At 46.0% G+C, this 23,706-nt stretch overlaps 1 protein-coding gene across 1 annotated transcript in view; it reads right to left on the bottom strand.

Moving 5' to 3' along the window:
• NUP205 (nucleoporin 205) overlaps positions 1-23,706 on the bottom strand; it is a 1,281,456-nt gene that overhangs the window by 1,241,296 nt on the left and 16,454 nt on the right. The window contains exon 2 of the mRNA XM_030216143.1: positions 15,535-15,694. Within this exon, the coding sequence (XP_030072003.1) occupies positions 15,535-15,651 (117 nt within the window). The 5' untranslated portion in view covers positions 15,652-15,694. The remainder of the gene's footprint in view (positions 1-15,534; positions 15,695-23,706) is intronic.

Genomic DNA, 23,706 nt, shown 5'->3' with positions numbered 1-23,706 from the left:
CCCTTCTGTGTTTATCAGGAGGATAAGAAAAAGGCAAAGCCAAATCCAAAAGGCCAGGATCCACCGGGGGGGGGGGGGGGAAGGGCCAGGCAGAGGGTCCGAAGATCCCTGTGGAAGAGCTCTTTTAAGCATATACGCCCTATGCAGCATTAAAACAAAATCAGGGGAGAAAACCGCTCCCTGACCGCCCGGATCCTGCCCAGGGCTATCAGCTCTATTATTAGCCTCACTCAGAGGACCCCCCCCCCCCCCCCCCGGGATTCAAGGCTCTCCGTCGCAATGGAAGCCGCGCCATGTGGAAAATCCAAAATGGCGTCCGCTGCCAGCTCAGAGCGCAACAGATCGCCATGCTCGGGCAGGCTCTACCATCTGTACAGCACGAATTACAGAGCCCCGCTGCTGATTTGCGCTTGCAACATTTAGAACAGCGCTTTACAGTCTCCGCAGCCATCACCGAAAACGGTGGTAAAATTGAAAAATGGCGGTTCGCGCCAAAAACATCCTGATCGCGGGCCCATCCCGGAGGAGTCAGAAAACACTCTTACCTCACTAGACAGAGTATCACAGCTCCGGTCCTGCAGAAGAATCTCAAGAAAAAAACCTCTTTCCCAAGATCGCTGCGCTAAAGCGCAACGCGACTTTAATTATTTATTTATTTTTTAACACTGTGAGGAAAGCAGAGGCAAAAGAGGTAAATAAAAACACTCCGGAGGCTCAGATAAGTGGGAAAGGCAGGGAAAGGCGAACCAATGTGCCTGCATCCACTGAGTGGGAAAGGACAGGGAAAAGCAAGCTAATATGTTCACATCCACGGGGGCATGGGTAAGGCAGGGAAAGGGCTGACCTATGTGCCTTCAAAGTGAAGCTGCTATAGCCTCTAACACCCCGGCTAACAACTGGCAAGCCAGGAGCCACCCCCAGGCAGATTTTTGATGGAGCTCGAAGAAGCTGCAGCCACCCTGCTTGGGGAGATAGAGAATACTGAAGAGGCAGTGGAGCTAGCTGGCCATGAGGCACTGTGAAAAGTTGAGTGCTTTCTATCTCCCCCTGCTGGTTGATGGACACAACCCATACGTAATGGCTTCATCTACTTGATGACAAGGAAAAATGAGGATATTATTATGCCATTGTATCGCTCAATGGTGCGACCGCACCTCGAGTATTGTGTTCAATTCTGGTCGCCGCACTTCAAAAAAGATATAGTGTAATTGGAAAAGTTGCAGAGAAGGGCGACAAAGATGATTCAAGGGATGGGACGACTTCCCTATGAGGAAAGGCTGAAGAAGCTGGGGCTCTTCAGCTTGGAGAAAAGGCGGCTGAGGGGAGATATGACAGAGGTCTATTAGAAAATGAGTGGAATGGAACGGGTTGATGTGGAGCACCTGTTCACACTTTCCAAAAATACTAGGACAAGGGGACATGCGATGAAGCTGCAGTGTAGTAAATTTAAAACGAATTGGAGGACGTGGTTAGACTCTGGAATTTGTTGCCGGATAAGGTGGTTGGGGCGGTTGGCTTAGAGAAGTTTAAAAAAAGGTTAAACGGCTTCCTGGAGGAAAATGACAATGTTATTGAATGGACGTAGGAATATTCCACTATTTCTAGGATGGACGGGAGAAAATGCTTGATCTTTTGGCCGCTGTCTGAGACAGGGTGCTGGGCTTGATGGACCCTTGGTCTGTCCCAGCATGGTGATGCTTATGTCTTATTATAGGAATAGACAGCCTCATTGACAGACTTGGATAACATAGTGGTAAAGAAGAGATTTGAAACACTGGAGGACAGAGTAGAAGGTTCAATAGCCTGAAGATTCCTAAATGTATTGGTTAAGATTGGACAGGACTGGGGAAGAGGGTGTTTAAGTGTGAAAGTTATCAGATGATGGTCAGAGAGGGGAAGAGTTGAGGCACAGAAACTGGAGAATGAGCAGTTTGAGAAGAGGGTAAGATCAAGACAGTGGCCATTCTGGTGAGTGGGGGCAGTGGAGCATAGTTGAAGATTGAAAGAGAATGTTAAAGCAAGAAACTGAGAAGCATAAGAGTCAGAGGGATCATTATCATGAATGTTAAAATCTCCAAGAATGAGGGAAGGAGATGAAAGGGAAAGGGAAATGGGACTTGATATACCGCCTTTCTGAGGTTTTTCCAACTACATTCAAAGCAGTTTACATATATTCAGGTACTTATTTTGTACCAGGGACAATGGAGGGTTGTGACTTGCCCAGAGTAACAAAGAGCTTAAGTGGGAATCCAACTCAGTCCACTGCACTAACCACTAGGCTACTCCACTCCACTTCAAGAAAGAAGGAAAGCCAGGCATCAAAGTCAGTGACAAAGGGACTTATCAGGGGGTCAATAAATGACTGCTACTCGGAGAGGAAGAGGAGCAAATAGACGGATGGAGTGGACTTCGAAGGAAGAAAAACAGTGAGACTCAGGTGGAAGAGGTTGAAATCAGTAAGAGAGTGAAAGTAGTAGCCCGACACCACCTCCGTGGCCAACCGGGCAAGGAGTATGGGAGAAAAGATAACCTCCATGGCATAGGACCGCGACTGAAGCACAGTCTTCAGGGTAAAGCCAAGTTTCAGTTAGGGCAAGTAGATGGAGAGTATGAGAGATAAAGAGGTCATGGATGTAGGAAAGTTTATTACAGACAGAGCGAGCATTCCACAGAGAGCAAGAGAAAGGCAGGGAAGAAGGGGGAGGAAAGGAACAGAAATTAGATTGGAGATATCACGGTGTGACTTGCACAAATAGGATGAGAGCTGATGTGGAGGACAAGGATTGGGATTAATGACATTGTCAAAACACTCCTAGCTATCTACTCCTTATCACTGATCCATCTAACACTAACTATCCCACTCGCAGAAAAGATAATCATACCCATACTACAGAATCACCAAAGACTAACCAGACACCACACCACAACAAACTGAGAACACCCATATCAGAGGAAAAATTCCAACAAGCGGACAACACCAACAGAAAGGAAAGAAAGGTCATACCAAACATACACTAACAAAGAAACGACGACTAACAAAAATCCACACAACACCAAACATAGAAGCCCCATGCAAAAAAATTCAAGTGGGTTACTCAATGCCAGATCCGTCGTAAACAAAACAAATACAGTAACAGACTGGATCATGTCAGAAAACCTTGATCTAATCTTCATCAATGAAACATGGATCCATGATCAAAAGGACCCCATAATCCTTGACCTATGCCCTCCAGGATACAAAATCACTCACTGGATCAGAAAGGAAAACAGAGGCGGAGGCATAGCACTAATCTATCGATCCCACTTTACAACCGAAATCACTGTTCCTTCTCACCCAGTACTTTCCTCGCCCTTAATTGTCTTGTCTGTATTTTTAGAATGTAAGCTCTATCGAGCAGGGACCGTCTCTCTGTGTCAGGTGTTCAGCGCTCTGCGCGTCTGGTAGCGCTATACAAATGTTAATAATAATAAATAATAACAACCCAACTGGAAATTGCCTCAATCAGAATCTACAGCAAACCCCTGCTTGATCACCTGAACTGTATCCTGTTTTACAGGTAATTAAAACGAAAGCCAGTCAACCTTCATGGACTTCATTTCAAATACCTGGGCAACCAATTCAAACATACTGTTACTAAGAGATATCAACCTTCACATAGAACAACAAAATTCTGCCAACGCACGAGAATGCAAGGAATTCCTCCACCTCTGGGATCTTAAATGGCCACATATGCAAGCAACCCACATCAAAAGGCACACACTCGACCTCATCTCACATAGATTGGCCACAGACCGAAACCTAACGATAAAGGATATTAAATGGACAGAAACACCATGGACTGACCACTACAAACTAAACCTATCCCTAAACTGGCAGAAGAAAGGCTCACACCATATACAAAAACACACAACCTACAGCACAAGAGGCCAAATAGAGGCGAAAACATTCTGGCAACAAATATACAATAGCGAATGGACAACCCAAACGGACTCCATACACTACCTCTCTAACTGGGACAAAAGATGCAAAAGCATACTAGACGAAATAGCACCCTTACAAACAAGAGCATCACAAAGACATCTCTCGATATCATGGTTCAACGATGAATTGAAAAAACTAAAAACACAATCCAAGAAACTCGAAAGAGCATGGAAAAACTAGAAGATGAACACACACTCAACGCTTGGAAACAATTACAAAGAAAATACAAATACGCAATAAGACAGGCCAAAAGGTCATATTACAGAACCAAAATAGGACCAGACTACAAAGACAAGAAGAAACTATACCAACTTGTAAACAAACTACTAGATACCACCTTGGTCACCACAACTAACACAGACATCCCATCTGCAGACAAACTCGCTAAATATGTCAATGAAAAAATTGTAAATCTACGCAACACACTTCCTCTTGACAACACTGACATCGAAAACTTCTTTGACAGTCTGAACCCAAGCCCTGGAGAATACCCAACGGACCAAATCTGGTCAAACTTCGCTCTCCTCACCACCGAAACCGTCACCCAAGTGATCCATAAGATCTCCAACACTCACTGCAAATTGGACATGTGCCCCAGCTACCTATTAAAATCCACCCCCTACCGATTCATAGCTGACCTTACGTCCCACCTAAATTACTTACTCCAACAAGGTCTCTTCCCTAAGGAAAATGGCAACATCCTACTCATCCCAACTCCCAAAGACACAAAGAAAAAGACAATTGAACTCGCCAACTACCACCCAGTAGCATCTATCCCACTAGCAGTCAAACTAATGGAAAGCATGGTAACCAAACAACTCTGATTACATAAACAAGTTCGACATGTCTACTGCATTCGACATCATAAACCATAATATATTACTAAGGCTCCTTGCATACTTCGGTATTGGCGGAAACATACTTAGCTGGATCAAAGGTTTCCTAACCACTACAAAGTGAAATCAAACTTAAACATATCATCACTGTGGAAAGCTGACTACGGAGTACCTCAAGGCTCACCACTATCACCGACCCTCTTCAACCTAATGATGACACCACTAGCCAAGTCCCTATACAACCAAGGCCTCAACTCATTCATCTATGCAGACGACGTCACAATATACATACCTTACAAACATGACCTGACAGAAATCACCAAGGAAATCAAGCTCAATTTAAACATCATGAACTCACGGGCAAATGCATTGCAACTAAAACTCAATACAGATAAAACATACTCTCTTATCCTCTCATCCCCATACAATATGAACAAACCCACTAATATAAACACCCCAAATTACACCCTCCCAATCTCAGATAGCCTGAAAAGCCTCGGAGTTACTATCGACCGCAACCTTACACTTGAGAACCAAATTAACTGTACAACTAAGAAAATGTTCCACTCAATGTGGAAACTCAAACGAATGAAACCATTCTTCCCGAGGGAAACATTCCATAGCTTGATACAATAGTACTAAGCCATGCAGATTACTACAATCGAATCTACGTGGGATGCAAAGAACAACTCAAAGAAACGTCAGACCGCTCAAAGCACAGCAGCCAGGCTTATCTTTGGAAAAACGCAATTCTACAGCGTCAAAGCCCTCCGAGAAAAACTACACTGGCTACCAATCAAAGAACGTATTACTTTCAAAATCTGCTCCCTGGTCCACAAAATCATCTACGGCGACACCCCAGAATACATGACAGACCTCATAGACCTACCAACAAGAAACACAATCAGATCATCACGAACATAGCTAAATCTCCACTACCCAAGCTGCAAAGGACTCAAGTATAAATTAATTTATGCATCCAGTTTCTCTTACATAAGCACACAACCGTGGAACGCACTACCAAAAGACGTGAAAACAATGTACGACCACCTGAACTTCTGGAAATCACTAAAAACCAACCTGTTCAAAAAGGCATACCCCATCGACCCAACATAAGTGCCTAAACCCTGCAAACCAATGAGCTGGATTGATCATTATGGTGGGACGCTTTGGACAGAGATTCCCTAAGGTATGTTGACTTAAAGAGTGGTATTAAATGATTTAAGATGAGATTAAAAATAGGTTTGTGGTTGATATGGGTGTTATTTTGTATTTTTTCAGATTTTGGGAGTTGGTCCTCCTGAGGAAGGTTGAAACCAAAATGCGGTCTCGCATAGAGGAGTGTAAAGCTGGAGAGGAATTTTAAAGCTGATTTGATGCAGTCAAATGGAAGCTCTCGTCAAGCTGTGCTAACCCATTGAGCTGACCTGCTATTGACGGTTCACCTTGTTATAAAGAACTACTGTTAAAGAACTATTTTTCCATAGAAACTATTCTGCTTTGCCAACAAGGACGCTGTGCTTAGACACAACATATATGGACTTGTTCCTGGATGGCAATTTGTTCTGATGGTTAAAGTGATCATATTAGCATTGGATATTGTGTGAGCAGGCAGTAAAGCTGAAGCAGTTAGGATGAATTATCAAACATATAAATGGCGAGGGACCGTACTCACTCGCAAATGCGCAGTAGAGACTTCCCTCTCTGTCCCGCCCCTGCGTCAATACGTGATGACGGGGGCGGGACAGAGAGGGAAAGTGCGCGAAGGGGAGGGAGGGAACCGCTGACATCGCCGCTGCCCCCCCCCCCCCCGCCACCCGGCCCGAGCCCTCTCTTCGGTACTGAACTTACATCGGCGAAAAGCAGCACGCAGATCAGCTGAGCTCCCGTCGCCCTTTCTTCCCTGCCTGTGTCCCGCCCTCGCCGACGTTACGTCACACGAGGGCGGGACACAGGCAGAGAAGGAAGGTAGGCCGACGGGAGCTCAGCTGATCTGCGTGCTGCCTGCGTTTTGCCAACGTTCAATACCGAAGAGAGGGCCCGGGCCGGGTGGAGGGGTGGTGGCGGCGACTCCAGGGGGGGGTGGGGGGAGTGGAGGCAACTCCGGAGGGGGGAGGGCAGCGGCGAGGGGAGGGGGCCTTGCCAAAACCCCATACTAGCCTGTTTTAACAGGCTCAATGGCTAGTATGGAATAAATGAAACATTGGTGTGGAAGCTGAATGGCGCAGTGAAAGGCTTTGAGAGATTGAGTTCCTGCGACTGCGGGGGTAAATGTGATGTAATATATTGAAAATAAAGGTATTGTTAAAAAAACTTTATTAGTATTTGAGTCTGATGAATTTATGAGTATATGCTCCTATATAGTATTGTTATTCCCCGTTAGAGAGACAAGAAAACAAGAGCCAGAAGGTTGTCCGCCCTCGCCTCTGGAAGATAGGCAAGAGCCGTCTGTGAATCCAGCAGAGCTCCTATGAATTCTAGTTTCTGAACTGGAAGAAGATGGGACTTTGGGTAGTTTATGACAAACCCCAGTAGCTCCAGGAATTGAATAGTCAACTGCATGGACTGTAAAGCTCCTGCCTCTGAAGTGTTCTTCGCCAGCCAATCGTTGAGATAAGGGAACACATGCACTCCCAGTCTGCGTAGTGATGCTGCAACTACCGCCAGGCATTTGGTAAACACCCTGGGCGCAGACGCGAGCCCAAAGGGCAGCACACAATACTGAAAGTGCTGCATTCCCAGACGGAATCGAAGATATTGCCTGTGAGCTGGCAGTATCGGGATGTGTGTATAAGCATCCCTTAAGTCCAGAGAGCATAGCCAGTCATTTTTCTGAATCATGGGAAGAAGGGTGCCCAGGGAAACCGTCCTGAACTTCTCTCGGACCAGGTACTTGTTTAGGCCCCTTAGGTCTAGGATGGGATGCATCCCCCCTGTTTTCTTTTGCATAAGGAAGTACCTGGAATAGAATTCCAGCCCTTCTTGCCCTGGTGGAACGGCCTCGACCACACTGAAGCTGAAAAGGGCGGAGAGTTCCTCTGCAAGTACATGCCTGTGCTGGAAGCTGAAGGACTGAGCTCCCGTTGGGCAATTTGGAGGTATGGAAATCAAATTGAGGGAGTATCCGAGCCGGACTATTTAAAGAACCCACCGATCGGAGGTTATGAGAGGCCACCTGTGGTGAAAATATTTTAACCTCCCTCCAATCGGCAGATCGTCCAGCACAGACACTTTGATAGCGGCTATGCTCAACTGGAGCCAGTCAAAAGCCCATCCCTTGCTTTTGCCAGGGAGCTGCAGGGGCCTGTCTGGGCACATGCTGTTGACGAGAACGAGCGAGCTGGGGTTGAGCCTGAGAAGGGCTGTCGAGAAGGTGGATTGTACCTAAGCTTATTGTAAGCATAGGAAGCATTCCGCCTTCCCCGGAAAAAACATCTACCTGATGAGGTAGATGCTGAAAGCGCCCGGTGGGAGAGATTGTCGAAGGCGGTTTCCCGCTGGTTGAGCTGTTCGACCACTTGCTCGACTTTCTCGCCAAAAATATTATCCCCCCGGCAAGGAACATCCGCTAGCCGCTGTTGGACTCTATTGTTCAGGTCAGAGGCACGCAGTCATGAGAATCTGCGCATCACTATACCTTGATCAGCAGCTCTGGATGCAACATCAAAAGAGTCATAAGCACCCCTGGACAGGAATTTACGACACGCCTTCAGCTGCCTGACCAACTCCTGAAAAGGCCTGGCGCGCTCCGGAGGGAGCTTGTCCACCAAGTCCGCCAGTTACTTAACATTGTTCCAAATGTGGATGCTCGTGTAGAGGTGGTACGACTGAATCTTGGACACGAGCATGGAGGACTGATAGGCCTGCCTCCCAAAAGAGTCCAGAGTTCTAGATTCTCGTCCCGGGGGCTCCAAGGCAAAATCTCTAGAACTTTTGGCTCTCTTGAGAGCAGAATCCACAACCATAGAGTTGTGAGGTAACTGCGACTTCATCAACTCAGGCTCTCCATGGATTCGATACTGGGACTCAACCTTCTTGGGGATGGTGGGATTAGAGAGTGGTTTGGTCCAGTTCTTCAGCAATGTCTGCTTAAGGACATTATGCAGAGTAACAGTGGATGACTCCTTAGGTGGTGAAGGATAGTCAAGGAACTCGAACATCTTGGCCCTGGGCTCATCCTCAGATACCACAGGGAAGGGAACAGCCACAGACATTTCCCGCACAAAAGAGGAGAAAGAAAGACTCTCCGGGGGGGGGGGGGGGGGGGGGAGAAGGATTTCTTTCAGGCGAAGGAGTGGGAGCAGAAGGAAGACCACAAGACTCCTCAGAAGAGAAATATCTGGGATCTTCCGCTTCTCCCCACGAAGCATCCTCTTCGGTGTCAGACAAGAGTTCGCAAACTGCAGTCCGAAACCGGGCCCGTCTCAACTCCGAGGAACCACGTCCTCGATGACGTCGAGAAGTCGACTCCTGTGCCGGCGGCGATGAAGCTCCCTCCAGTAATGTCGACGGGGAGTCGACCTGGGTGGCAGCCGAGGCCGATGCCGCAAGTGGCATTGGCGTCTGGGACCTCACCACAGGCACAGAGCCAGCTGCCGCTTCTATCAACGGTACCGAGGGCGCAAGCACCCCCCCAGTATCAGAACAGACTGATGCAGCAGCCCCTCCAAGAAACCTGGCAGAATGGCTCGGAGGCACTCGTCCAGAGTGTCTGCCGGGAAAGGCTGTGGGGACGGTGTAGGAGCCGGAGGCCGAACCTGTGCAGAGCAGGGAGGCGGTACTGGACTGTCCGAAGACAGACACCTCTTGGAGGGAGGGTGAGCGGTCTTCCCAGCGTCGACGCTTCTCGGATGCCAAATCCCTCGACGCCCTGGAGCTTCCGGTACCGTGTGTGGAAGGAGATTGATGCCAATGCTTCTTAGCCTTCGCTCGATGCACAGCATCGGTACTCCTCGGTACAGACGTGAAATCCACACGCCTCCTCGGGGTCAGGTCCGAAAGTGGTCGGTCCCGATGGGCCTGCACAGCAGGAGCCTTCAAGACAGGTGGAGACCCACTCAATGGCTCACTGCTCCCAGCGTGTGGTGGTCTCCAGACAGGTATTACCTGCTCTCCCGATGTCATCTCTGGTGCCGATGTCGACGCCGCCAACCTCTGTACCACTGTCGAAGTCAAAGAGCCGGGCAAAGTTCCAAGCAGACGTTCCCCGCTGAGCTTTTCTCGACGCCTATGTCCGCTTTTTAAGGCTAAGACACAACTTACACGCGTCTGGGCGATGGTCGGGCCCAAGGCACTGGATGCGCCACGAATGGGGATCGGTACCTGAGAATGCCCGGCTGCACCAACCGCACTTCTTGAAGCCGCTGGGAATCCTCGATGTCATGGACGGAAAAATAGCGACAGCGAGGTCAAAATGCTTGATGGTGCCAAGAAAAAGGGCACAAAAGAAAGAAACGCGAACGCGCAGCCCAAAAGGGGCAACGACGGCAGAGAAAGGAAACTTAAGGAGAGCCCAACTATAAACTTAGTAGACCTTTTTTTTTTTTCAATAAGAGCTCAACAGAGCACAGAAGAACGAAAACGGAGGAAAAAGCGCAAAAACTCGCGAAAAAACCGAAGGCTCTTTCTCAGGGGCACAGAGAGACAGAGAAAAACAACCGCTCCCTACCGCGGTAACAGAAAAAACTGATGGAACTCTCACGCGACAGGCGGAAAGCGGATGGCCGCGCGCGCTCCCAAGGCTCTAGCAAACTTCTGTTGCTAGGAAGATTTTCCGGTCATCGGGGCCTGCCATGGAAGTCACCCATCAGTGAGAACAAGCAGCCTGCTTGTCCTCGAAGAAACAGACGAAACAGGTAACAGATGCCCCTGTATAAGTCGTTGGTGGGCCCCACCTGGAGTATTGTGTTCAGTTTTGGAGGCCGTATCTTGTTAAGGATGTAAAAAGAATTGAAGCGGTGCAAAGAAAAGCTACGAGAATGGTATGGGATTTGCGTTACAAGACGTATGAGGAGAGACTTGCTGAACTAAACATGTATACTCTGGAGGAAAGGAGAAACAGGGGTGATATGATACAGACGTTCAAATATTTGAAAGGTATTAATCCGCAAACGAACCTTTTCCGGAGATGGGAAGATGGTAGAACGAGAGGACATGAAATGAGATTAAAGGGGGGCAGACTCAAGAAAAATGTCAGGAAGTATTTTTTCACGGAGAGAGTAGTGGATGCTTGGAATGCCCTCCCGCGGGAGGTGGTGGAAATGAAAACGGTAACGGAATTCAAACATGCGTGGGATAAGCATAAAGGAATCCTGTGCCAAAGGAATGGATCCTCAGGAGCTTAGTCAAGATCGGGAGGCGGGGCTGGTGGTAGGGAGGCGGGGATAGTGCTGAGAATGACTTATACGGTCTGTGCCAGAGCCGGTGGTGGGAAGTGGGACTGGTGGTTGGAAGGCGGGGATAGTGCTGGGCAGACTTATACTGTCTGTGCCAGAGCCGGTGGTTGGGAGGCGGGCTGGTGGTTGGGAAGCGAGGATAGAGCTGGGCAGACTTGTACGGTCTGTGCCAGAGCCGGTGGTTGGGAGGCGGGGCTGGTGGTTGGGAGGCGAGGATAGAGCTGGGCAGACTTATACAGTCTGTGCCAGAGCCAGTGGTTGGGAGGTGGGGATAGTGCTGGGCAGACTTATACGGTCTGTGCCCTGAAAAGCACAGGTACAAATCAAAGTAGGGTATACACAAAAAGTAGCACATATGAGTTATCTTGTTGGGCAGACTGGATGGACCGTGCAGGTCTTTTTCTGCCGTCATCTACTATGTTACTATGTAACAGAGAAAATCAGAAAAACTGAGAATATCACAGAAGGGTGGGCTGTGGACTGATCCTTTGGGACTAAAGGAAATCAGGTAATTCACTAATTTTTCCTTCCATTACATGTAAGGATCAATCCAGACAAACGGGGTGTACAAAGCAATCTTTAAGATAGAAGTGACCGCGATATTCCTTCAGAAAGAACCGCAGCTCCAAAAAAAGCTTCCATTTGAACAACCACATCCAGACGATAATGTTTAACAAATTATTTGGAGCAAGACCATGTCACCGACCTACAGATGTCTGCTAACGAAGTCACCAAAGATCTTTTAGATAAGCCTTAACTTTTACAGGCGAAGACTTACCCAGCAGAATGTAAGCAGACAGCCTCCTTTAGCCATCTGGACACTGTTGCTTTGGAAGCAGGCAGACCTTTTCTGGATCTCAAAGAGGATAACAAAAAGATGATCAGACCACTTGAAATCATTGGTAGAAGAAAGACAGCGCATAAGAATGCACTTAACATCCAACAGCCGAAGGGAAACATTCTAAAAAAAAAGATGTCCTTGGTAAAGCATGTGAGCAACAGTCTGGTTAACATGAAACGGAGACATAATGTTTAGCAAAAAGGATAGAACTGTCCGAATTGAAGGCTCTCTTGATAAGGGGCCTGAATCAGCCAGTCATCCAGGAAAGGGTGGACTTGAATCCCCTGCTTGTGAAGGAAGGCCACCACAACTTTGGAAAATGTGCAGGGCACAGTGTCAAGTCCAAATAGCATGGCCATTAATTGATAATGGTTTTCTAGGATTGCAAATAAACTTCCAGGGAGGAGGCAAAATTGGAATATGAAAATAAGCCTCCTTCAGGTCCAATGAGGTGAGAAATTTACCCCAGCTGGACAAAGGCTATAAAAGACCAGAGTATCCATTCAGAAAACAAATACCTGTTCACTCCCCTGAGGTTCAGAACTGGTCGAAAGGAGTCTTCCCTTCTTTAGGACAACAAATAGATGGAATATCGGCCCTTGCCTTTCTCTGACGTAGGAACTGGCTGAATGGAACCAAGGTGTATTAAGGACTTTAAGGTAGTTAACACAGATTGACCTTTGGCACAGTTGCTGCAAGGGGACAATAAGAAAAGATCTGCGATTGGCTTGGAAAATTCTAGCTTGTAGCCATGAAGGATGATGTCTAGGACCCATTGGTCTATAGTTATGGTGGTCCACTCTTTGTAAAAGAGGGAGAGATACCCTCCTATAACCATGGCCAAAGAATGAACCTCAACCCTGTCATTGTGAGGGTTTATCTAGAGATAGCTGAGGACTTTTTGCCCCCTCGAAAGGAAGGATGACCAAGGAAATTGAGGTTTTCAGAGACAAAACTAGATTTCCCTGGTCTATACCCCCTTTAGGCTTCTTGAAAGCGCTACTTAGATGTCTGGACATGAGGCTTAGGTTTGTCCTCCGGCAGCCGCTGGAGCTTAGAGTCTCCCAGGTTCTTAATCTTTTCACGATCCACACCAAAGAGTAGTTTCCTCCTAAAAGGAAACTTCACCAGACAAGATTTGGATACCATCAGCCGCCCAATATCGCAACCATAGCCATCACCTTGCAGAGACAGCCATTGTCATACATTTGGCCGATGATCGAAGAATATCATAAAGAGCATCTGCCAAACAGGATGCTGCCTCTAGAGAAGACAGACAATCTGGAGGCGAATCCAATGAGGATAACTGTTGGTCCACGATGAACAATCCCTGGCCACAAAAGAAGAAATTGTTGCTTAAGAATTTAAAGCTGCAAGGAGGCTTCTAGCTACTGGTCATGCATATCTTAATGCTGTGCTGCCTTCAACAGGCATATAACTGCTGTAATAAAAGAATCCACCTTAGGCAGAGCAAACTGCTCTAAGTCAGATAGCCAAAGAGGATATAACTTGGCCATAGCCCTTGCCACTCTGAGGTTAGTGTCAGGAAGATCCCACTGAGCTGTACGAAGGTCTTGCACAGCTTCATGAATATGGAAAGATACAGAAGGTCTCTTAGTACCTGACATAATAGAAGGAGGAGGTCCACTGAATTGAGAAGAGAAGAAAAATTTAAAGCCTCCACAGACTTAGTTACTAACAAAGGCAACTCTGCTCTTTAAAAAAAAAACCTAGCTGCAGCAGGATCATCTCCCCTCTAAATTCAGGGACATCTTGGTCTGAATTCACAGATACCTCCTAATTCCAGAGGAGAAACGTCATCCAGATCCTGTGAAACTGAAAATTTACTCTTCTTTAGAAGCTGTACTTCAGAAACCACGTAAGAGGGAGGAACTGAGGAAGCCTGAGCCGACTTAATAAAAATGAGTGGAGGAGTGGCCAAGTGGTTAGGGTGGTGGACTTTGGTCCTGGGGAACTGAGGAACTGAGTTCGATTCCCACTTCAGGCACAGACAGCTCCTTGTGACTCTGGGCAAGTCACTTAACCCTCCATTGCCCATGTAAGCCGCATTGAGCCTGCCATGAGTGGGAAAGCACGGGGTACAAATGAAACAAAAAAAAAAATGCATCATGCAAGAGAAGAACAAAATTCCGGCGAAAAGGGCAACAAGGAGACTTTTAACTCCACAGGAACAGCATCCCAGGACACAATAGCAAGCGGGGAGCCAGATGACAAAACGGCCGCTGAAGTTTCATGGAGTGCAGGAATCACTACTATCAAGCCAACCAAAAGCGCACCAGAAGTGGAGTCCGTCTTACTCCCATGAGTCAAAGCACCGGCATTAAAAACCAGCGCAATCGGCATATCAGGTGACTGCAAACATAGCAACCAGGCACTGGTAGTGAAAGGTTTACTCCCAAAGCACACAAACTTTCACAGGCTCCAACATAGTCAACAGAAAAATATAGAAAGTTGCCAGTCACCTCCAAGGCACTACAGCCCAAAATCTACTGCACAAGCACTCACGAAGAGAAACACTGTAGCTTGACGTTTTTTGTTGCTTTTTTTTTTTTTTTAACTGAGCAAGAGAAATAGTAAGGGAAGACAGAAGAGAGAGGCAGAAAGTTGCAAAGGGGGAGCAGGGAGGGACCTAGACCACTAGGTTTATACCTGAAGCACAAGACATTCTCACCCTCAAACGGAGGCCACACAAAAGTCACCACACTGCACAGAAGCTGCTACCTCACCTGCTGGAAACAGAGAACGCTAGTGAGTTGTGCCTTATAAGGTGCATAGCAACTCAGCCAGTATTCTCTTTCTCCACCTGCTGGCAGATGATCACAACTCATTTGTCTGGACTGATCTTTGGGACGTAACAGAAACTGTGATAACAGTTCCTTCCTGTCTTTCCTTTCAGAACTTAGTTGTGATTGTACCCAGTTTTTAATTTTACCCTTGGTAGGTATGATTTTTTTTTTTTGTTCTTGTGTTTCTGTCCTAGTTATATTATGACTTTCTTTTCTGTTCTACTTTTAGTCTATCCACTGCTTTGACCTTGTTTGGGAAAAGTGTGGTCTTTATTAAAACAAAATGTAGTTTACCTGTATATTTTAAGTATGCTCAGGAGTTACTGACATTACTATTTCTTGTTTTTGGCTTTTTATGGGAAATGAGTTATGGGTTTCCTTGGACAATGCAGCGTTCTGGATACTTACAGATTTATGTATCCTTTTCCCTACAACTCAAAATTAATTGCTGGGAAAAAAAAGGGACATCTAATGTTAAATAGAACATGTTCTCAGTTTCATAAACATTCTGTGCACCAGAAATTGGGAAATGGTCCGTTGCTACTGTTACATCCAGGACATTTGGCTAATCTAGTCAAACTTTCAAAATCTCTATAGATTCAACCTTCATAGGGAGCAATGTCTCCAAATGGGTTGGTTTTGTACATACATGACAGTAATGAGCCTAACTTACCTCTTTGCGATGTTTTTCATTGCCCAACCCTCGAGCTCTCTGAAGCTTGTCAAATTCATTATTCACATTAATTTGTGATACTAGAGTCAGGATCTTCTGAGTCAAGCCCTGCTCCATCAACTCATCTGTGAAGCGTGTTGTTAAGGACACCAACTCTGCACTAGAAAGAAAGAGGTTCATAAAGATTTACCTGCTCCTTATATTTTAAAATAATCCCATCCATGAGAAATTGTGATGTGTTCAATGATAAACCAAAATGGTAGAGGAAAAAACCCCCACAAACACAAATGAAGAAAAGCTGTGGTGATGACCCAACTTGAATTTATGATTCTACCCACTGTCACAAAACCCAAATCTTGATGGGCTCCCTGTTTTGTCATTTCTCTCCTTGGTCATCACTGCTGCTTTCCTTCATCTGAATTCAATGATGAATAACATGCTGGTGAGTTTCCTACAGTTTTATTTTTCTTTTGTCTAGCCATTTCCTGCTGCTCCTTTTGGCTTAAATTTAGCCTCAATTGTCAAAATTTGTGACCCTTTATTTTCATCTTGATGAGGTGTTTCCCCCACATTTTATACCACCCAGCAACATCCCTTGGCCATGGGACACAAATAAGAGTACCCTACAATCATGGGTCATAAATCAAGTCAGTAAGTACCAACATTGTGTGAATAACTAGGGCCCATATACCTGACAGGCTATGAATGCACCTTCTGAGTCAAACTTAGGACAGCCTGGCCCAGAGAACAGAAATGGCCTGAGAATCAAACTTCAGTCCTCTACACAATTGCTAGGGCAATTTTTACACAACATTTTAAACTAATCTCAGTCCTACTTACAGCTTTCTATCAATGAAACACAATTCGTGCCACACAATAAATAATATAATAAAGGATCATAAAAAGAAACAATTAAATGTGATTTAGAATACATCAAAAAGTGGGGAAAACATATAGAATATATAGCTCATGGCATTCTTTCCAATCCTTCAGCATAGGGCAGAAGTTCCCAAACCTGGTCCTGGAGGCATCCCGGCCAGTCAAGTTTTCAGGATATCCATAATGAATATTCATCAGAAATTTGCAAGTAGTGGAGGCAGTGCATGAATATTCTCTCATGAATATTCATTGTAGATATCCTGAAAACCTGACTGGCTGGGGTGCCTCCAGGACCAGCTTTGGGAACCACTGGTGTAGGGTATAAGCAAAGATAGAACATATAGATAAATTAAGAGGAGTTAGAAAATAAGGTGACTAATTTAAAGAAAGTTGCACATGAGGTCAGAGATGATTAAATGTTATCTCATCTAGGGTAGGAAAAGGGGACTTGATATTTATTTACGGTTCATTTCTACCCCACATTTTCCCACAAATGCAGACACAATGTGGCTTCCATGAATTACAAAAGTTAAAAGATACAACACATGAATTTAACAGTAGAATAAGGATAAAACGTTAGCAGCAATTAGGATGGCTAAACAGCAGAATTACTAATGGAATATACTTGTTCAAAAAGGTATGTTTTCAGCAGCTTCTTCAAAAGAAGCTGGTCAGCTTGCGATTTTAGGTACAGGGGAAGAGCGTTCAAAGTCTTCGGGCTAGAGTAGTGGAAAGTAGAGGCAAAAAGAGGCTTGTATTTAACACCCCTGCAAGATGGATAATGTACTTGCAAAAAGGTGCGTGCTGTTGTGATGGCATTTCTAGGTGGGAGATCTATTAGAGGAATCATATATTCCAGAGCTAAGCCGTAGGTTATTTTATGTGTCAGAGTGCAGATCTTGAATATGATTCGTTCTCTCACAGGTAGCCAGTGTAGATTGAAACGTAGGGGCTGCGCAGAAACCAAGCGCGGTTTGACCAAGATGAGTACATACATAAGTACTTAAGTAATGCCATACTGGGAAAAGACCAAGGGTCCATCGAGCCCAGCATCCTGTCCACGACAGCGGCCAATCCAGGCCAAGGGCACCTGGCAAGCTTCCCAAACGTACGTTCTATACATGTTATTCCTGGAATTGTGGATTTTTCCCAAGTCCATTTAGTAGCGGTTTATGGACTTATCCTTTAGGAAACCGTCCAACCCCTTTTTAAACTCTGCTGAGCTAACCGCCTTCACCACCTTCTCCAGCAACGAATTCCAGAGTTTAACTATACGTTGGGTGAAGAAAACTTTTCTCCGATTTGTTTTAAATTTACTACACTGTAGTTTCATCGCATGCCCCCTAGTCCTAGTATTTTTGGAAAGCGTGAACAGGCGCTTCACATCCACCTGTTCCACTCCACTCATTATTTTATATACCTCTATCATGTCTCCTCTCAGCCATCTCTTCTCCAAGCTGAATAGCCCTAGCCTCCTTAATCTTTCTTCATAGTGAAGTCGTCCCATCCCCGCTATCATTTGTCGCCCTTCGCTGCACCTTTTCCAATTCTACTAAGTACATAAGTACATAAGTAATGCCATACTGGGAAAAGACCAAGGGTCCATCGAGCCCAGCATCCTGTCCACAAAAGCGGCCAATCCAGGCCAAGGGCACCTGGCAAGCTTCCCAAATGTACAAACGTTCTATACATGTTACTCCTGGAATTGTGGATTTTTCCCAAGTCCCAAGTCCATTACTATATCTTTCTTGAGATGCGGTGACCAGAATTGAACACAATTCTCAAGGTGCAGTCGCACCATGGAGCGATACGACATTATAACATCCTCACACCTGTTTTCCATACCTTTCCTAATAATACCCAACATTCTATTCGCTTTCCTAGCCGCAGCAGCACACTGAGCAGAAGGTTTCAGTGTATTATCGACGACGACACCCAGATCCCTTTCTTGGTCCGTAACTCCTAACGTGGAACCTTGCATGACATAGCTATAATTCGGGTTCTTTTTTCCCACATGCATCACCTTGCACTTGCTCACATTAAACGTCATCTGCTTTTTAGCCGCCCAGTCTCGTAAGGTCCTCTTGTAATTTTTCACAATCCTGTCACTATTTAACAACTTTGAATAACTTTGTGTCATCAGCAAATTTAATTACCTCGCTAGTTACTCCCATCTCTAAATCATTTATAAATATATTAAAAAGCAGCGGTCCTAGCACAGACCCCTGAGGAATCCCACTAACTACCCTTCTCCATTGTGAATACTGCCCATTTAACCCCACTCTCTGTTTCCTATCCGTCAACCAGTTTTTAATCCACAATAGGACATTTCCTCCTATCCCATGACCCTCCAATTTCCTCTGTAGCCTTTCATGAGGTACCTTGTCAAACGCCTTTTGGAAATCCAGATACACACTATCAACCGGTTCCTCTTTGTCCACATGTTTGTTTGTTTACTCCATTGTCTTTCTCATTCATATTCACTATGGATATTCTGAAAACAGAGCTGGCTAGGTATGTCCCGAGGACTAGGTTGAGAACCCCTGCCTTAGAGGAAAGGAGGGATAGGGACGATTGTGATACAGACATTTAAATACTTTAAAGCTGTTAATAGGCAAATAAATCTCTTCCAGAGAATTGGAAACTGTGGAACAAGAGCTCGTAAATTGAGGTTGGAGGGGGGTTGACAGGGGCATAATCAAACGCGAACGCCCATCTCCATGGGCGTCTATGTCCGAGAACGGGTACGTGAAGGGGTGGGACAGGACCGTATTTTTGAAAAAAATGGGCGTCCATCTCGTTTTGAAAATACGGTTTGTACGGACCAAAATGCCATGGATTTAGTCGTTTGTGAGCTGGGCGTTTTTTTTTTTTTAGCAATAATGGAAAATAACGCCCGGCTCAGAAACGTCCTAATCCAAGCCATTTTGTCGTGGGAGGGGCCAGGATTCGTAGTACACTCGCCCCCCTGACATGTCAGGACACCAATGGACACCCTAGAGGTTAGTGCGGTGGACTTCAGAAAACGCTCCCACATGCATAGCTCCCTTACCACGGGTGCTGAGCCCCCAACCCCCCTCTTCCAAAACCCACTACCCACAAATGTACAACACTACCATAGCTCTTAGGGGTGAATGGGGCACCTACATGTGGGTACAGTGGGTTTTGGAAGCCTCCCATTTACCAGCAGAAGTGTTACAGGAGGGAGGATGGGCCTTGGTCCGCCTGCCTGACGTGCACTGCGGTACCCACTAAAAGTGTTCCAGGGACCTGCATACACGCAGGCCTCTAGGACTTGTTGCTGCTGTATAACCTTGGCACACCAGTTGACACCTGAAGACTAATCTCGTTGAAAAAGTCCTTTGTTTGAATAAGCATGTTTACTCACAGTTAACTGCAGATCAGAGGTTGTGCCCCACTGGCAAAGAGTCTTCCTGGTACTGAGATTAGCATTAGGTCAGAGCTGGCAGAATGCTGTACAATGCCCTCTTTCAGCAACATTCAAGGTAAGAACTAAGTGCTATAACATGGCTAACACATGGAAAGGATCTAAAACTGTGTTACAAAAATGGCCACTACCTCATGGACTACCGGAAACAAAACAGGGCACACTCTGACCCAATAAGCAGGGGGAAAAGCACCAAGGGAGTAGAGCCTACCAACTACCAACATCGTGAGCAGTTAACACAAGCTAGTGGAATCAGGTAGCCCAATACCCTACACCCACCACAATGCATTGCTGATGTGACTCTGCAGTGCGCATAACAGAAAAGGTGTCTCACTCACCCAAGAGCCACATCAGAACCAGGGAAAGGCTGTCACAGGATAGAACACATTCTGCTGTCATGGAGATGGGTACGACATTTGAGGCTGGCATACAGGCTGGAAAACAAAGTTTTTAAAGTGGGTTTTTTTTGGTGGGAGGGGGTTAGTGACCACTGGGGGAGTCAGGGGAGGTGATCCTCGATTCCCTCCGGTGGTCATCTGGTCATTTGGGGCACTTTTTTGGGACTTGGACCTGAAAAAAAAGGGTCCAAATCGGACCAAATTCTCGTCAAAAACGCCCTTCTTGTTTCGATTATCAGCTAAATACGCCCATCTCTCCTCGGCCGATAACCATGCCCCACTCCCGCCTTCGCCACGCCTCCGACACGCCCCCATCCACTTTGTCCCTGCAACGGAATGCAGTTGAAGACGACCAAAATCGGGTTTCGATGATACAGATTTGGTCGCACATGGGAGAAAGACGCCCATCTTCCGATTTGGGTCGAAATATGGGCGTCTTTCGAAAATAAGTTGGAGAGTATGCCAGGAAGCAGTTTTTCACAGAGGATGGTAGTGGAGGTGAAAATGGTAACAGAATAAAAATAATGCATGGGATAAACACAAACGATTCCTATATGGAAAGAGAATGAAATCTCAATAAAACGTAATGATGTATAGGTGGTAACTCCAGAAATATGGCTGGTGCCAAGCAGATTTCTATGGTATATGTCCAGATTATGGCTAGAAAGATCTGGATGGGCTGGAGTGAGTTTTGATGGTGGTAGTTAAGGAGTATGTCTAGTGCTGGGCAGACTTCTACAGTCTGTGCCCTGAAATTAACAAAAGCAGATAGATATCAAGAATATGTATGTTATGTTTGTCTGAAGCCAAGTAAAACCAAGCTTCTCTGGGTCCCTAACATAAGTGGAAACATACCTGACATCAAAATCCCTTTTGGGAAGTACAAAGTCCCCCCTCGAATCACAAGTCAGGAACCTTTGAATATAGTTAGATTCAACACTTACTCTGATTCCCCAAATCCAAGCAACCTTCAAGAGCTTCTTCTGTTATTTATGACAACTATGCTGCCTCTCTCCTTACATCGAGAAGAAAAATCTTATCCCAGTTGTGCATGCCATGATAATGTCAAGGCTGGATTACTGCAATGCACTCTACAATGGTCTGACTACAAAGGGTCTGCACCAGCTGCAGTTGATTCAGAATGCTGCATCAAGACTCGTAGAAGGTTACAAGTGATATAAACACATCACACCATTTTTGCAAAAACTTCGTTGGCTACCAGTACAATATAAGGCTAACTTTAAAACTCTGTCTAATCTTCAAGGCCCTTAATGGAAATGGCCCCGAGTTCTTCAATAGTGACCCTTTACACATCTCCAAGGACACTAAGGTCCTCCCAAGGGGTATCCCTAACCACACCCTCTCCAAAAGACATCACACGATGTGATACCCGCATGCAAGCCTTCTCCAGAGTAGCCCCCATTCTCTGGCAGGCTCTCCCTGAAAGGCTCCGCTTAATACAAGACTATCTCTGCTTCAGGAAGTAGGCGAAAGCTTGGCTCTTCAACCAGACCTTTAATGGAGGAAGTAACTAACCTGTTAGTTTCACATACACACAAGTAGTGACACGCAGTGACGATCCTAGGTTGGCTGCCACCCGGGGCGGATTGCCGATGCCTCCCCTCCCCCCCCTCCCGGTGCATTCTTGGCTGCTGGGAGCAGCTGCGTGGCTCTCGGCTCTGCTGGCTCCCTGCTCCCTCTGCCCTGGAACAGGAAGTAACCTGTTCCGAGGCAGAGGGAGCATGGAAACAGCGGAGCCGACAGGCGTATGGCTGCTCTCTGCACCCCTCCAGCAGCGTGCACCCGGGGCGGACTGCCCCCATCGCTCCGCCCTTGCTATGCCGCTGGTGACACGGGCTGCACATACTGCAGCAGGACATGTTTATCCACTCCTAGTGGTTAGTGCACAGGACTTTGATCCTGGGGAACTCGGTTCGTTTCCCAATGCAGCTCCTTGTGACTCTGGGTTAGTCACTTTTAACTCTCCATTTCCCAGGTACAAATAAGTATCTGTATATGCTATGTAAACCATTTTGAATGTAGTTGCAAAAACTACAGAAAGGTGTGGATGTTCTATGCAATGTGGAGGCTGCGGCGTGTTAGGTTTTGTCTCACCAGAGAGCTCTTCCGCACTCTCGTTCACTGGCTAGTTCTGTCTCGCCTGGACTACTGCAGTGGGATTTATGCAGGCTGCCAGGAGCATCTACTGAGGAAATTCCAGACTGCCCAGAATACTGCTGCAGTCTTTCTGAGAAGTTCTGAGAAGAAGAAGAAATTTCTCTGGTAAGAGAACGCTGCTTTGCTTGTGCTTTGGGAACTTAAAGATTGGGGTTTAAAGGAGAAATTGTAGGTTAGTGTTAGGCAAAATTAAAAAGCAAATTTTAACAGCTAATCTCCATAGTCTTTTCCACTTAGTTTTAAAAGCTTTGGACCACAGCATTAACAGATAGAATCTAAGAGCCAGTGCAGGATCTAATTTAGTATTAAGGGCGAATAAAAAGAGAGAGAGAGAGAGGGAAAAGCAAGCAGGACCTAGTTTAGTATTAAGGGGGGAATAAAAAGAGAGAGAGAGAGAAAAGCAAGCATCATTAACTAATTGCCATAGTGTATAAACCCTTTCCCCATAGTTTTAAACTGAATTTTTCTCTAGAAATAGGCATTTTCCCCATAGTTTTAAACTGAAACCTTTTCTAGAGGTAGGAACTAAACAGCCAAGAACTCATTTGTTCTAAACGGCAGTTATTTTCTTTTCCTTGGCTGCTGGAGAGTTAGCTCATCGAGTGACCTCAATTAAGTGATAATTAAGGTGTGGGGGAAGTAGAATACTTGCATAGGTTGCTGAATCAGCTAAAAGAGCCTGTTCAAAAGAGGCCCCTTAGATTCAAAAATATATAAAGAGGAAAGGTCCCACTGAACTTTCTTTCTGAGAAGTTCTGAGAGAAGACATTTCTCTGGTAAGAGAAGGCTACTTTGCTTGTGCTTTGGGAACTTAAAGATTGGGTGTGGTGAAGAATCAGATTCCTGTATTGAGACTCTAGCAGGTTGCCTGCGAGTCTGTCTCAGTCCAGGAATAAAATCCAAAGAACATGTGTACTCTGGAGGAAAGGAGAAACAGGGGTGATATGATACAGACGTTCAAATATTTGAAAGGTATTAATCCGCAAACGAACCTTTTCTGGAGATGGGAAGGTGGTAGAACGAGAGGACATGAAATGAGATTGAAGGGGGGCAGACTCAAGAAAAATGTCAGGAAGTATTTTTTCACGGAGAGAGTAGTGGATGCTTGGAATGCCCTCCCACAGGAGGTGGTGGAAATGAAAACGGTAACAGAATTCAAACATGCGTGGGATAAGCATAAAGGAATCCTGTGCCGAAGGAATGGATCCTCAGGAGCTTAGTCAAGATCGGGAGGCAGGGCAGGTGGTTGGGAGGCAGGGATAGTGCTGG

This window comes from Microcaecilia unicolor, chromosome 10 (genome assembly GCF_901765095.1).
Source record: "Microcaecilia unicolor chromosome 10, aMicUni1.1, whole genome shotgun sequence".
Classification (NCBI taxonomy): Eukaryota; Metazoa; Chordata; class Amphibia; order Gymnophiona; family Siphonopidae; genus Microcaecilia; species Microcaecilia unicolor.
This window is presented reverse-complemented; position numbering and strand designations above follow the sequence as displayed.